The sequence below is a fragment of the Oryzias melastigma genome, linkage group LG13 (genome assembly GCF_002922805.2).
Source record: "Oryzias melastigma strain HK-1 linkage group LG13, ASM292280v2, whole genome shotgun sequence".
NCBI lineage: Eukaryota > Metazoa > Chordata > Actinopteri > Beloniformes > Adrianichthyidae > Oryzias > Oryzias melastigma.
In genome coordinates this window covers 30,120,009-30,135,154 of record NC_050524.1, presented here as the reverse complement: position 1 = coordinate 30,135,154, position 15,146 = coordinate 30,120,009, and the positions used below count along the sequence as shown (strand labels likewise).

General features: G+C 38.3%; 1 protein-coding gene across 5 annotated transcripts in view; it reads left to right on the top strand.

The window, feature by feature from the left end:
• rap1gap2a (RAP1 GTPase activating protein 2a) overlaps nt 1–15,146 on the top strand; it is a 149,164-nt gene that overhangs the window by 107,199 nt on the left and 26,819 nt on the right. For all 5 annotated transcript variants that reach the window (XM_024276478.2, XM_036215054.1, XM_036215055.1 and 2 more), the window contains 2 exons: nt 3,719–3,803; nt 14,413–14,448. In XM_024276478.2, coding sequence (XP_024132246.1) covers nt 3,719–3,803; nt 14,413–14,448 — 121 coding nt within the window. The remainder of the gene's footprint in view (nt 1–3,718; nt 3,804–14,412; nt 14,449–15,146) is intronic.

The following is a 15,146-nucleotide window of genomic DNA, read 5'->3' as shown; positions in this document are numbered from 1 at the left end:
TGAAGCAGTAAAGGCATCCAAAATACTTTTTTATGGAGGAGTGGTAGGGTCTAGCTTTGGGCTAGAAGCTGTAGGGGCAGGAAGAAGCTATAGGGGTCGGAAGAAGCTGTAGGGGTAGGAAGAAGCTTTAGGGGTCGGAAGAAGCTATAGGGTTCGGAAGAAGCTGTAGGGGTAGGAAGAAGCTATAGGGGTCGGAAGAAGCTGTAGGGGTAGGAAGAAGCTATAGGGGTCGGAAGAAGCTATAGGGGTAGGAAGAAGCAATATGGGTAGGAAGAAGCTATAGGGGTCGGAAGAAGCTGTAGGGGTCGAAAGAAGCTGTAGGGGTCGGAAGAAGCTATAGGGGTAGGAAGAAGCAATATGGGTAGGAAGAAGCTATAGGGGTAGGGAGAAGCTGTAGGGGTAGGAAGAAGCAATAGGGGTAAAGTTAAAAGTTAAAGTTAAAGTCCCACTATTTGTCACGCACCTAGGTGTGTGAAATTTGTTCTCCGCATCTGACCCATCCCCCTGGGGGAGCGGTGAGCTGCAGACACAGCCGCGCTCGGGAACCATTTGGTGGTTTAACCCCCCAGTCCAACTCCTTAGTGCTGAGTGCCAAGCAGAGAGGCACTGGGTCCCATTTTTAGAGTCTTTGGTATGACTCGGCCGGGATTTGAACCCACGACCTTCCAATCTCAGGGCGGACACTCTACCACAAGGCCACTGAGCTGGTTTGGGTAGGAAGAAGCTACAGAGTGTCGGAAGAAGCAATAGGGGTAGGAAGAAGATGTAGGGGTAGGAAGAAGCTATAGGGGTAGGAAGAAGCTATATTGGTACGAAGAAGCTGTAGGGGTAGGAAGAAGCTGTAGGGGTAGTGAAGTCTTCAGCTCAAGTCTTTCATGTATTGAATTAGAGCTGTGAAAGAAAAGGCTTGGTACATTTACCAGATTTGCTCCACTTCCACATTTAGCACAAAGCCTTTTCCATCTGTATGTGGCGAGCAAGCACCAATAAACTGTAGAAAAAGGAAACGAAGGAGAAGCCCCTCCCTGCTTGTCTAATGTGAACACCAAACATGTATTCAAGAACATGTTTTTAGCACTTTCTTGAACATATCACATGCCTGGTGTGAGCGTAGCATTATAGCTAGGTGCACCTTACATATGGCATAAGTTTGAAAATAAACCAATCGTTGACCGTGTGCCTCATAATCAAGTAGGCTGTGTAGTGCTGAAAATTCAGTAGACTTCATTAGGTCAGGTTTGTTTTGTCTGGTAATTAAGGACAAAACAAAGCATGTTAGGGTCACAAATAGTTTATTTATTAAAACTCATGTTATTTTTCTATGTGGAAGTCACTGCAGTTGTGTCTGTTCTCCTTTAACGTCACCTTTTTCAATGAACCGAAAAGACAGAAAAAATTGTATGTAAAACGCATCACTGCACATGTACATGCTCGTGCTCTGCAAAGCTTTATAAGGCGGTTAATGTTTCAAATTGATTCTAAATTTATAACAGGCAATTCCAATTAACAAGCACTGCTGGCCTCCAAGCTGTGTTCCTCATTAGTAGCGGAGAAACGTCATTGTGGTTTTATTGTGGTGTTTAGCAAAAGAGCAGGTCCAGAGTGGATTTAGCTTCATTGTGGTTTGTTTTTTTTCTCACTTCATTCATCAGGAGAACTGCTCCTTACAGAACATCACAGCTGAGGCCGCTACTGAAATAGACCTGTATCACAAAAGTTAATCTTCCTGCTGTCTCTCAGTAACAGCTCAACCATGTAATCTGGTATCATTAATAAGAGCCCATGCATCTGAGTGATCTATGATACAAAGAACGAAAACAATAAAAAAAAAAAAGAAAATGGTCCTTTAGCCTCCAAACGACCCCTCAAAGTCTCCCGTCGGCCTCTGCACTCCTGAGCTCACCAAAAGAGCCGCCTAAAAGCACATTTTCAACAGTCTTACTTTTAAAAACCCTCAATTAAGGTACTTCAGTGCTGAAACACAACTGCTAGCGGGGATACTTTAATGGCTCTAGGATTAAATTATAGTGTACACTGCAGTCCACTAGCTGTAAAGGTAAAAAAAGCACAACTTTGTGAATAAAATCCCCTCTGTGCTGAAATACTCAGCCAGCGTCATGCTAACATTTTAATCACAATGTTGGAAGTGGAGCAAGTAAAAACTAGAAGATATTACTATTTAAATAAACCATGTTTTATTTGATGCATTGCAACAATATTTAACATTTAATTTAATAAAAGTATCAGACTCAGTTTTGCTAGCAGCTAATATGCTAGGAATATATGCTAGCTAATATGCTTTATTTGGTTCTGATGTTTCATAAAGAAGCTGACTGGCACGTTCAAGACTGCGCTGAACACGGATTTTTGAACACGCTTTTAGGACATGGTCTGTTGCTACCCCATAGTGGCGCATGTGCTCAGTTGAAAGGCTTGGTGCAAATCTCCTAAATCTTGCTCTAGCTTTTTCTTTCAGATTTCTATTCTGATTGATAACAGACTTGATTTCATAGAATTGGAGCCAGACACAAACCTCAATTATTCATTTCTCCTTCATGATCAATTTTCAAACTGTTGGTTCTTCTATGAATGAAAGGAAACACCATCCATACTCCATTGGTCCCGGATTGGTCAAAGTTCAACTGGCTTTTAGCGCGTGTTATTATAATTTCTGTGCATAGAGCCTGAAAACTGACTTAAAAACTTGCATAATGATGAAAGAGTTCTGAGCATGGAAGTGTTTAAATTGACTTTCCATTGGATGAGATTGCTTGAACGTGCGTTTCCAAACTCTGTGTGAGCGTAGATTAGGATCAGTTCAGCTATGAAAACTCAAAAACTCAGAATTTAAACTGAAAACAGAGAATTGAAAGCATGGAATGAGAAACAAAAAAAGTTGAAAGTAAAAACAAACTTTAAAAAATGCCATTTATTTTTTTTATTCAAGTTTCAGATGTTCATTTTTTTTCAAATTTTCAATATTTATTTCAAGTTTTCAGTATTATTTTTTAAAATGTTCAATTTTATTTTTTCTCATTTTCAGGGATTCTTTCAAGTTTTCATTGTGTATTTTCGAGTTTAAAACTGCTTTCTAAATTGTCTTTTTTTTTTCTTCACATTTTTAGTCAAGTTTTTCTTTCACCTTAAGCTGATCCTGATTTGACCCCATACTAAACCTGTCAAATTTACCTGAGAATAGGACGTAAGTATTTTTTTAAAGATTACTGTATAGATATATATATATATATTTTTAAATGCACGTAGAGCATTTTTCATAAAATCTTTAAAGATCCACTCCAATGAATATCTTCTTTGTTTTGTTTCCACATGTTTTGTTAGGTTTTTCTCATAGTGGAGGACTTGTACAAATGAATTTATGATTAAAAGCCTTTATGAGTAGGTCTTAATTCAAACTGCGTCACTATCAAATGAACTAATTTATTAAATTAATATTTCAACAAATAAAAATTGGGGGTACATGCAGACGGACCATTAATTACAATAAAATAAAATGATCTGGAGGGCCGGATCCGGCCCCCGGGCCTTGACATTGACACATGTGCCTTAAACCTTCTTCAAACATTTTCATCTTGCTGTTCTGCTGTTTTTTGCTTTTAAGAAAATTAAAAAATGCAAAAGTATCTTGTGAATTGTAGTTTTAGTAGTTTTTTTATGTATATTTAGATGTGAAATAAATGTTTTATGTCATTCTCTTTAGGAAACAAGAGCTGCTGAATATCTCCAACGTCCCTATTGGAGAATGCCCCCCATCGCCGCCCCGCACTGCACCCCCCAGCATGAAGGTAAGGCGAGCACGGGGAAATAAAACAGTATTTTATGTAGGCGATGGCCAAATCCCCAGCACTGCAGTTATGTTACCATTTGCAAATATTTTTGTATTGCCTGGAAATGCCTTATTTTATTTACAGTTGTGTCAAGCATGTATAGAAACAGTTTTAAACGTGCTATTCCTTTTTTGTGTGTCTTAATGAACATCAGGTTTATCTTAGTTGGATCTGAAGGAAAGGAGAGTTCTTATTTTGCAGGTTTTTCATCAAAGATAAGAAAAGACAGTGACATCACAGTGCAAACTAAATCCAGCTCTTCCAGACAGGGATTACTTGACATTAAAACAGGGATTACCTTTTCAGGCAGTAGAAATGAGAGTCCAGGATTCAAAGCTCTCCCAGGAACCTGCCGTCCTGTGCGCCTCGCTCTTTAAATTCCTCTTGAGAAATAATGGGTTTTCTTTTTTTTGTTGTTATGATTGTGCAACCCCTTGAACATTTTCACATTTTCTTTGTCTATACACTTGATCGGCCATTTAAAGACTGCATCTTTAACATGCAAGGTCTTAAAATTGTTTTTGTCTTTGTTTAAATTCTGATGAGTCCTTCCCACATTTCCCCCTTCTGCCCAATAACTATCCTCTTCTCAGAAAGCAATTGAAGCTGTATTTAGTGGACCGAATCCTGCGGCATTACAACAGGACACGGTTGAAGGCTTTACTCTCATATGATGGAATCAAAGCAGCAAAATAGAAAACTGATCAGAGGAAATCTAAATGAATTTGAGGCCATCAGACCGAAGGAGCTCACATACTTCATCTCTGGTGCTGGTTTCCGGGCTTTTATTGCTCATAGGAGCTTGTTAGATGTGATGTTGTCCAGGCAGACAGTAATCAAACTGCTCTTTGCTCACAGAACAATTAGTAGTATTTTCCATCACTCTGTGTTCACTGTGATAAGAGCAGGTTTGCATAAGGAGAAGAAAAGCAGGAGGATGCACAGACCAGGAAAAATGGAGCCATAAAATCAACATATTATTAAAATAAGTGTTTATTTTAATGACACGATAAGAATTAGATTTTGTCATAAAGTACAATATATGAGCTTAAAAGAATCACAGGATGAACTCATTTGCTTGTATCACTAAAGAAAAACCTTGAGATGAGACGTCAGTCTTGAATCTGAAACAACACAAAGAATAATCGAAGACTTTTATTGAAGGGTTTGAGGCAAAAAAGACAATAAGAGAGGAGCTCCAGCCAGAAAATATCAATGTTTTTCTGAATAAGTGGATTTTTTTATAATGATCAGTGACAACCCAAAATTATGCTGCAATCTAAAATGACAAGAAGTGTGTCATCAATGTCACGCTGCAAATTTGTTTCACGGAGATCAAACTTTCCTGTTCTGTGCACCAGACAATACTCACAAAGGTTGATTGAAATTCATTATTTCTAATCTCCTAAACTTTAACACCATTAAAATATGACCAAATCACTGTCATTTTTGAAATAAGAAGGATTTTTTTTGTTTAAAATGTACCTGATTCAGATTGGATTTTTTTCCTAAATTCAAAAGACTTCATGATAACTGTCAGCAGATGTTAAACTGTTGGTGGTCCATCAGCAGCAACGCACAGGGCAGTAATAAGTTTAAAAAAATTATAATAAGAGTAAAAAAGAATTAAGTAAATTCAAATAAAAATTAAAGTATTAACAGTACAAACAATAAGAAACTGTATAAATAAAATACAAAGACATAATAATAACAAGCAGTAGGTACAATTATAAATATGATGAAGTGCATTAGATGTCAATGACATTTTATTTTATTAATCTCTGTATTAGCAGCTGTGTACAACTGGTCCAAAAAAAAAGTCTTTGCTGACTAACTTACACATCTTGGTAAGGTTTGAATCTTTACACTACCTTCCCTCCGGCCATGTGACAGGTTTAAGAACACACTTTTATCACGTTCTTGAACAAGCGGTTAGCATATGGTGTTATCATTGAACTGTCACTACCAGTGCATCTACCATCTAAGGTTGGAGGAGGCTTGATACAAAATGTCAAAGTGGTGCAAATCTCACTCCAGATTTTTTCTTTCACAGCTCTATTCCTATTGATGAAAGATTTGGTGTCATATACTAGGGCTGGGTTAATAAAATCGATTTGAATCGATCTAAGCTTAATAGATTGATAAAAGTAGAGATCGATTAAGCACATGAAGCTAAAGTCTTATAGCTTGATGCTAACATTCAATGGAATTTTCCAAAGGACCGCTAATATTAAAGCTCAGTCGATCTAAACGTACATTGCTGACTAAATGAATAAACTCAGTTTTTATTCCGTGTCCTCGTCTACAGCATGAAGAAGTTGAAACAGCAATGTTGTCAGAGTACATATTAGTTGTGATAAAGTAGCTTCCTGATAGTCCAGGAAGTGTGTACACAGACAGGCATTTCCAAACTCACTTAAGGAAATCATTTTTAAAGTACCGATATGTGGTCTAAAGCACAGTTTTTTGCTCATTCTTTGTTTATTCCTCTTGAATAGTGTGAGCTTCACCTAGTGGCCAAACTGAAACGTCCTCCAGGAGAAGCAGAACAATGTTTACAATGTTGATGATCTGAACATTTTAGTTAGAACTTCTCCTTCAGAGAATCCATGTAACACTGAATGATATTAACAATCTCATTATTTCACTGATACATTTTACCAGTGGCGGGCCGTCAGGGCCTGCAAGGCCTTCTCTGCTGGCCTAAAGAGGATTATTAATGTATTTCCAAGAAAATGTGTATACATTTGTAATAGATGTAAATTCTAAATTGAATTGAATCTAATTGAATTGAGTGAATGGAAAGAATCGAATTAATAAAAAAAGAAATGGAATTGATCCAGGCTCTGGTGAATCGAGTTGAATCAATTCTGAAATTATTGTCGATACCCAGCCCTAATATTTACATATTCCTGGCTGGACACAAACCACAAATATTAAATTTCCCTCCATACTCAATTCACAAACATTTGGCACTAGAGTGATTAAAAAGGAACGACATCCATCTATTACTAAATCTGAGTCCCTGATTGGTTAAAGTTTGACCTTTTTTAACTTTCAAAGCGCGTTCAGTGGCGGTGTGTTTTATACAGAAATGTGTGTAGAACGCAAGAGCATGGAAGAACATGGAGCCTGAGAAGTGCATGTATGTGTGTTTACATAGAATTTTCTTTGAGAGTGTTTGCTTGAACGCGCGTAGCTGAGGATAGAGTGAACCTAGCCTCAGGCTGAATCTAAATTCTGCTCCTACTCCTAATTCTCCTCCCTACTCCTCCAAATGTAGGGGCATTTGAAATAGTAGGGTTGTCCGAAATAGTTCTTGAACCCTTTAACACTTGAGGCATCATTGATGACGCTTAAACGCAAAATCTTTTACATACTGTTACTTTTTAACCAGTAACACGATCAACATCATTCTAGCAGATTCTGAAGGAGAAAAGCGGCTCATGCAACAGTAAATCAGTCAACATAAGGGCTAATCCTCACCACAGAGGGATGGTTCGCCCTCGTCCGCGAGGGTGACCCATGAGGAGAAGCGCATTTCTTCATGTTCTCTGAAGCACAGAAGTTTAAATTAAATTTAAATAATAACTGTTTTAGCACCTTTTTCCTGATTTTTTTTGTTATGTATTTCCAAGTGCTAGCAGCTCCACACTAATATAAGTGACATGGCAACGTTGTTAAGCGCTCAGTGGGCTTGTAGAAGGAAAATGTTCATTCACATTTTTTCCTATAGGCGTGCTGCGGGCAACAGGTCGTAGCAAACACTTAACATTAAAGAGTAAGTAAGAGGGAAGTAGGTGAGACGTAAACACGTGATACAGATTTATAACTCTGTAAATGCTTTTGGGCTAATTCTGAATTAAGCTAGTATTTTAGAAACGTGCTAGTTTTTTTGGATAATTTGACATCTACAGAGGTTTTTTGGGCTAATTCTGCATTTATCTTGTATTTTATTAACGTGCTAGTTTTTTAGCTAATTTGACATCTACTGAGGTTTAGTTGGGCTAATTTGGAGTTAAGCTAATATTTCAACAACATTGTGATTTTTTCATGTCAATTCTTGGAATTCTTCGGGCAATTTCTGCAAATTATGCAAGTTTGGTATCAAAATGTTAAGTACATTCATGATATTTATTATTTAGCAATTAAAATACATTTCTACAGCATCCTCACCAAACAGCATCACCAGTCTTCAGCGACCACATTCAGCAAAAAGCATTCTCATTAGCATTATTGCAGGTAATGCAACTTTTTTAGATTTTTTCAATACCCTCCCTGAAATCCCGCAGCTGGCGTAATAACTGTGCACTCCTAGCATAAAGTCTGTCTGTAAGAAATTAGGAAGTTTGGCCATCAGGGCGTAGGTTAGTGGTCGCACTTTTCTAACGACCAGAGTGTGGCGCAATTTCACCTTTTGACAGAGTGTGATGAGTGTGTGTAGCTTACAAATACTTCACAATACACTACACTCACCACACCCACAACAACGGTACGTACCATTTTCGTTACAGGTGAGGTGGCCTATGAGCCTCAAGGGAACTGCAAGACACACCCGATCTCCTCTTAAGATGCAGCCACTCCTCTCTACAACCCCAAAACTTGCAGCACCCAATAAGGTCCAACACCTGTACCGGTGCTAGTAACTAAGGCTTTACTGAGATCTATTTCAACTTTGATTCATGGGTTTCCCTTTTAAGTTTTATGTTACCTCTGTCTCTTACTGTGTCAGACACTTACTGTGTCTGAAGTGACTGGAACAGCGTGATGACTCTTGTCCCGCCTGCTTTTGTCTGATGCTGAAGTGAGAGTTGTAAGGCTCACACTGGAATGTCCTGTTCAGAAATGAGTTGCTCAGCTGTCTGACTGGACTTTCCTGCTTTAAGCAAAAGGCTCTAAAGAAAAAAACCACAATAAATATTAGCGACACAGGACTCGTATATAAAACAGTCAATTCTGCTGCTGCGGTGACGGTAAGTCTATTTGACCAGAAGCCAGATTCTACATGAAAACATTGCTTTGTTGATTGAACTTCTCAGCGTGAGTCACCTCTATAGAATTACTGCTCCTGCTGAAAGACTTTTTTCTGTTCTTGGGTTAATACCTTCAAGATAACTCTTAAGGTATCAGCAAACACAGGCGTGAATCCAGCAGTTAGCATGTCACTCACTGTTCCACAGCTCTGTGGTTCTGGATCATTCTTATATCAGACAGTTACTCATTTGAACAGTCATTGCTGGGATTGATTTAGCTTCTCCTGAACCTTCCACACTTTCACTCTCCTATTATTAGAAGCTTTACTCCTACATGTGGAAACGTTTCACAACAGCGTTTTATAACTCAGGAATCAAGCCAAACATGCACCTAAATACCATTCAATAAATACCATTCAATATCTACAATATGTGTATAGGACGGAATGAGTAGTGATGGGGACTTCTTGTGGTAAAGCTCAGAGGCTAAAGAGGTCATCTTCAGTCTTCATCAGGGTCTTATTATGTAAAAACAAACAAAATTTGTGTTTAAGTAGAATAAAAATTAAATTAAAATGTATTTCATTTTTTTAATTCTCATGTTTTTTATGTTTGATTTTGCTCTTATTTTTTGTGAGTTGGTTCTATTGATTCTATATGAGAACTGGACCAAGTGAGTGTGACGTCACCCATGGAAAACGGTTTACTTCCAACTCTAACACAATTAAATCAATTCAGTCCCTATGTTTTTATGATATACATTGTCTGGCCCTGTATGAATTAGAAATAGCCAGTAAGCAGCGACTGGGCGGAGTTATAATTTTTATGGTAACCTCTCTGGCCAATCAGGGCTGAGCTTGTTGGAAGTATCAGCATGAATCTGTCAATCAAATGTTCATAACGTTTGTGATGGGGGCCAACATTGAGGCATTTGATTGGTCAGTTTACAACTTGAAAAACTTGCACTGCAGAAAAATTATTTAAAAATATATAATTAGGAAGAAATTGTCAAAAAAGTATCAGAGCAACAATGGGTATTCTGACTAATAGAATGACTCTATTGAAGTCTATCAGATCTAGGCTTCTGAGAGCCGGCGGGTACTTCCTGTATGGAACATGAGGGGGGGTTAGGTCACTCAATCCAGTTCTTATATACAGTCAATGATTGATCTGTGGGAAATCTGGAAAACCAAGCCTAAACCACAGTGCATTAGCTAAAAAATAAAAAAAGGAGAAATTCTGGAAGAACTCTGAAATTTAGAGAGATTTGATACACTAGAGTCTATGTATGCACATGGTCAACATGTTTTTAGTGTTGTGTCTCCCTAAAGTCCAATATAAGTAGTGATACTGTAGGTTCAGGTCTGTGTTGAAGGCCCTCCTCACTTAACCCAATACAATCTATGATTAAATCAATTTATATTATCACACTTGTCCATTCAGTCCACTTATAATCCAATTAGCTGCAGATTGTTAGAGAATCAACTCAATTAATTAATGTTCTGAATCAGTTTATTACAGTTCTTCAGTTTGAACTTATTGTTTTTATAAAAAGTATTTGAGCATCAGAGCTCTGTTACACATGGTCACGACTGTCCTTATGGGTAGATGTCTGGAGGAAAACAATAGACAAAGTTGTACGGGGTCCGTAAGTGGCCCGCTGGAAATAGATAAATGTTCATGCATGCTTTTTTTAATGCATAGGTGCTGACGACATGTTGTAGTGAACACTTAAACAACACATCTGAGTCAGTAGGAGTGAAGTAGGTGAGTCACAGGCAGGTTGTATGAATTTTTTTTTTTAATTAATTCACATGATCAGTGTGCAATCCATTTGGGCTCCATGCGTGGAGCCTGACTGTTAGAAATAAGGAATTAGACAATGACAGTGTAGTTTATGTAGAAATCCTTGGGTGTCCTTCGTGCAGATAAGCATCAACGTACAGTATATGCGCGTGGTCAGAAAGGAGCCAGTACGTGCATCTTTCTTATGACTAGAATGTGGTGCAAAAGTATAATACTACACCTTTACTAGAATATCATAGTGTATGCAACTTTCATAATAACCAAACAGGGAAGCTGGAGGCTGACTCCACCCATAGCCGAAATTTGAGAATCCAGTTAGAGGGGTGGGGCTGGGGAACATGACTGTTATCGTTACTGGAGCTGCAGATCATGATGTCAGACTTCTGAAACTTGCATGGTTTGACCAATCACAAAATTCAACTGTAATACCTCGATTCAACCTCGTAACAGCCGCGCACAGGGGGGCGGGGACTCGATCGTGGCTGTGGAGTTTAGAGTTTGAGGGTTTTGTTAACATATTAGGCAAAAGCTTTTGTATAGAGCTTCGAATTAGAATAATTTGTTGTTTTATTATGTATCAATAATGAATTTGTTAGTTACATTTGTGCCGTTTATGCTCATTTCTTAATGAGGTGATCTAATAATAGCAAAACAAACTTGTTTTCAACGACTCCTAACATGAAACTAAATTAAGAGATCTTATGTGTTTGATCAATCCTCCAACATGTACACATGTCAGATGACTGAGTGAAATGATGATTAAATCTATTATCAGAACTGTTTATTTTAAGTTTACATTTTATTATCTTCTGCTGCACAGCAGTACCTGTAGTTTATGTTCAGAAGAAATTAGAAAATAATATAAAAATAACTGCATATATTTGCTGCTTTAGAACAATGTTTTTAAGACTTAATTTTAATTTGAAAGGAACTTGTATGTGCTTCAGTCAGATTAAATTAAATCAGAAAATCTGTACAGCCTATTGAAAACATACCACTGTTATGGTTTAACTGTTGTGTACATTATGTATATGTACAATATTTATTAGAAATATTTAAATGTTCCTCACAGTTAGTTTCAATACTACAGTTAATACAAAAATAATGAAAGTTTAATTTGAACTAACTAAGATTTAATGGGGGGGCAAAGTTAAGGTGTAAAAATCTGAAGTCCTAAAGCTCTTTGCAATAAAGATTACTTTGATTATTTGATTTATATCGTTTTTAATATCATTATCGCACAAAATGAAAAAAACGATATCGCAATATGAAAATTCCCATATCGCCCAGCCCTAACAACAATTGATATATATATATATATATATATATAAAAAATCCTTTATCAACATTCCTTCAAAATCAAAGTGGGAGCGGTGTGATTATTCAGATCAGTGTCCCAGTCTCTCCTCTTATCGTTTCTATCCGTTTGATTGCTTTAGTTTATGACCTAACATGAATGCATGTAAATTCTCAGATAGGCAGCAGGGCTTTCTGCGTAATCGGCCTTCTGTTTGCTTCTTGAAGTTGCCACTGGAGATAAGCTGTGCAGAAGTTGCTTCATTAGATGGCAAAGAAAAGGTCACAACACAAACAATACGGAGTGAAATAATAAGCAGAGAACAAATGAGTATAACCACGCATGAACAAAATTAACTAGAAAAGCAAAGCGTGAACACCTTTTGCTTTGTCTTGGTAAGTCCAATACCGAAAAGTTTAATGATTTGTAATGAAAGTATCTTTATGCTCTGCAGCCAGGTCTGACCTGCACCACCTACAGGTATATTTACACTGGAGAGACAAAACACACATGACTGATAAAGCTTCTAAGAAATCCAACTGCAGGCAATATTGTTTGTTCTGTTGACTCTATGGGTTTGAATTACTTTACAGCATGTTTAACCCTTTGACAGTTGTTGGAGGGAAGGTGTCTGCAGTGCAGAACTTTACATTTATTATTTCAATTTCTAATTTTAAAGACAAAACAAATGGTACCCCAGGACATAAACACTTGATCTGGAGCAGCTCCAGTCAAACTCATGGTTCTCCTGCTTTAGGTGCGTTCATTAATGCTGTTTAAGGAAGTCACAATGTTGAAAGACTGGGCAGTCTCCCTGCACTAATTGGGCAGGTATTTACTGAAATTGGGCTGTTTTTGCCCAATCTGGCAACACTGCTGACAGATAGACACTGGGCAAGTAAAGTCAGGCTTTACTGTGTGCATTGAAAAGAAAAACTGCAACGAAGATTTCAATCTCATAATGTTAGTATCAATACTTCTAAAGTATTGATCTCATCATGCTAGTATCAATAATTGGAAAGTATTGATCTCATACTAGTGTCAATACTTCAAAAATATCAATCTCATCATGCTAGTATCATCCATCCATCCATCTTCTTGGCCGCTTTTTCCCCTTTCGGGGTCGCGGGGGTGCCGGAGCCTATCCCGGCTACTGAAGGGCGAAGGCGGGGTACACCCTGGACAGGTCGCCAGTCTGTCGCAGGGCCTCAATCACACACACATCCACTCCCACAATCACACCTAGGGGCAATTTAGAGTCACCAATGAACCTATGAGGCATGTTTTTGGACGGTGGGAGGAAGCCAGAGTCCCCGGTGAAAACCCACGCATGCACGGGGAGAACATGCAAACTCCACACAGAAAGGTCCCAGCCGGGATTCGAACCGGGGCCTTCTCGCTGTGAGGCAAGAGCGCTAACAACTAGTATCAATACTTTGAAAGTATCGATCCCATCATGCTCATCATTCTCATGCTCAGATCAATACGCCCACAGCTATTTTCTAGGACATAGTCTCTGCAGGGCAGCAGGAGTTCACTAGAAAATTACCTCTGAGTTGTGGGCGGAGCAAACCCCATTTCCGTTTCCCTCCCTGTTGCTGAGAACTCATAGCAGGGAGCTTACGGCCCGCCCAGCGTATTTTCTACATCACCAAAACGCTCTTTTTCAAACTGATTTTTTTCTGCTCTTGATTCATGATTTGAATAAAGAAACACTAAAGTTGAACCTAGAGCCTTTTATTCATAAAATGCAAGTTATTTGGGATATACCACAGACCAAGTGGACCACAGAACACTTTTGAGATGTTTTTGATACACTGATGTGATGTCATCATAGATCCTTCTGGGTTAATTTTCTTAACAGATTTCCTCCATCATGATGAAAATGATCATAGTGGGACTTTAATTGGCACTAGAAAAAAGATGAAGTCCCACTTTTACTTTAAAAGGTTTTTTTCTTCTTTTTTCTGTAAAAGTTGACTTTGGTGACTCTGCTGTGTTTCAGTGTGTCACCTTTCACCTGTGCATGCTGCCTGGGTTAAAAAAACGGGAGGATGTTAACACAAAGAATGTGTCAGCCATTATCACCTTCACAGCTTGTTTATGTGGCGAGATGGAAACTCCTGGGATGAAGAAGTGTGAACGCACTCAAGCGTGTCTGTGTTAGTGGCTGTGTGTGTGTTTTTTGGGGCGTGTTGCCGTCCGAGGAAGTGGTTCCTTATCAGTGTGTGTACATGTGGGCGTGAGACGTGGTTGCCCTTCCCTGCCCTCTTGACACACTGAAGCTGCGCAGCTGCAGCTCTTCGGCTGCCAGGATCCATGTATCCGTGTAGGACCTTCAAATTCAGACCGTCAGGTTGTGAATTAAGGGTTAAAACACCTGTCTGAGGTGTAAATTAAGGACGGCAAAAAGCCAATTATGTCAAATTAGACTTTGTCTCACTTTGTTTTTTGAGCTTTTTTTTAACTAATTGGATTTTTTTTGTTTCAGTCTGCAGAATTCTTCGATATGCTGGAAAAAATGCAGGTAAGAAGACTAAATTTGACATATTTTCTCAAAAAGTGTTTGCTTTTGCATGCCTCATCCTACTTTGAGTCCTATTTGAGTATTTTCAGAGCTTATACTGTCTCATACTGACAAAAAAAACACCTCTTTCACTGACTCCTGAGAGGATTTTCCTTTGAACATTGAGGGGTCAGAAAGAAAATATTTAAATGGAATATTTCTCTTTGTCTGCCCAGAATACGTATATTTTTTTTTCTTTTCTTATCAGCAAAGTCTGCTTCTCTTTGTGCGGGACCACTCTGTGCCCTCCAAAGGCCCCGAAGGGAGCAGGCTTTGAGACGTCAGCAGGCAGCAGAGTAGTCAAAGGAATAATGAGTTAAATATCTAAAAAATGTACAAACGGCCAAAGGGAGGAAGTAGAGTGAGGGGAATTATAGTTGCAGTTTTGTAATTACCTGCATACAGTGTGTATCCGTTTGTGGGTGTGATGTTAACACCTGCAGGTAAAGATGGTTTTCTGCAGAAAACAGAATTTCCTCCCATCATTTCTTCTAAAGTCACATTACTGACAACCTTCTTCTGTTGAAAAAAAAAGTCATTTTGAAAACCAATTACTAGAGTTTAATTAAATGAGATGAGCTGTGTTGACACAATAATGGTAATAAGTCAATATTGTGTCATTTAAATTAGAATTTCTGTGATAACTAGTGTCCAAAGGT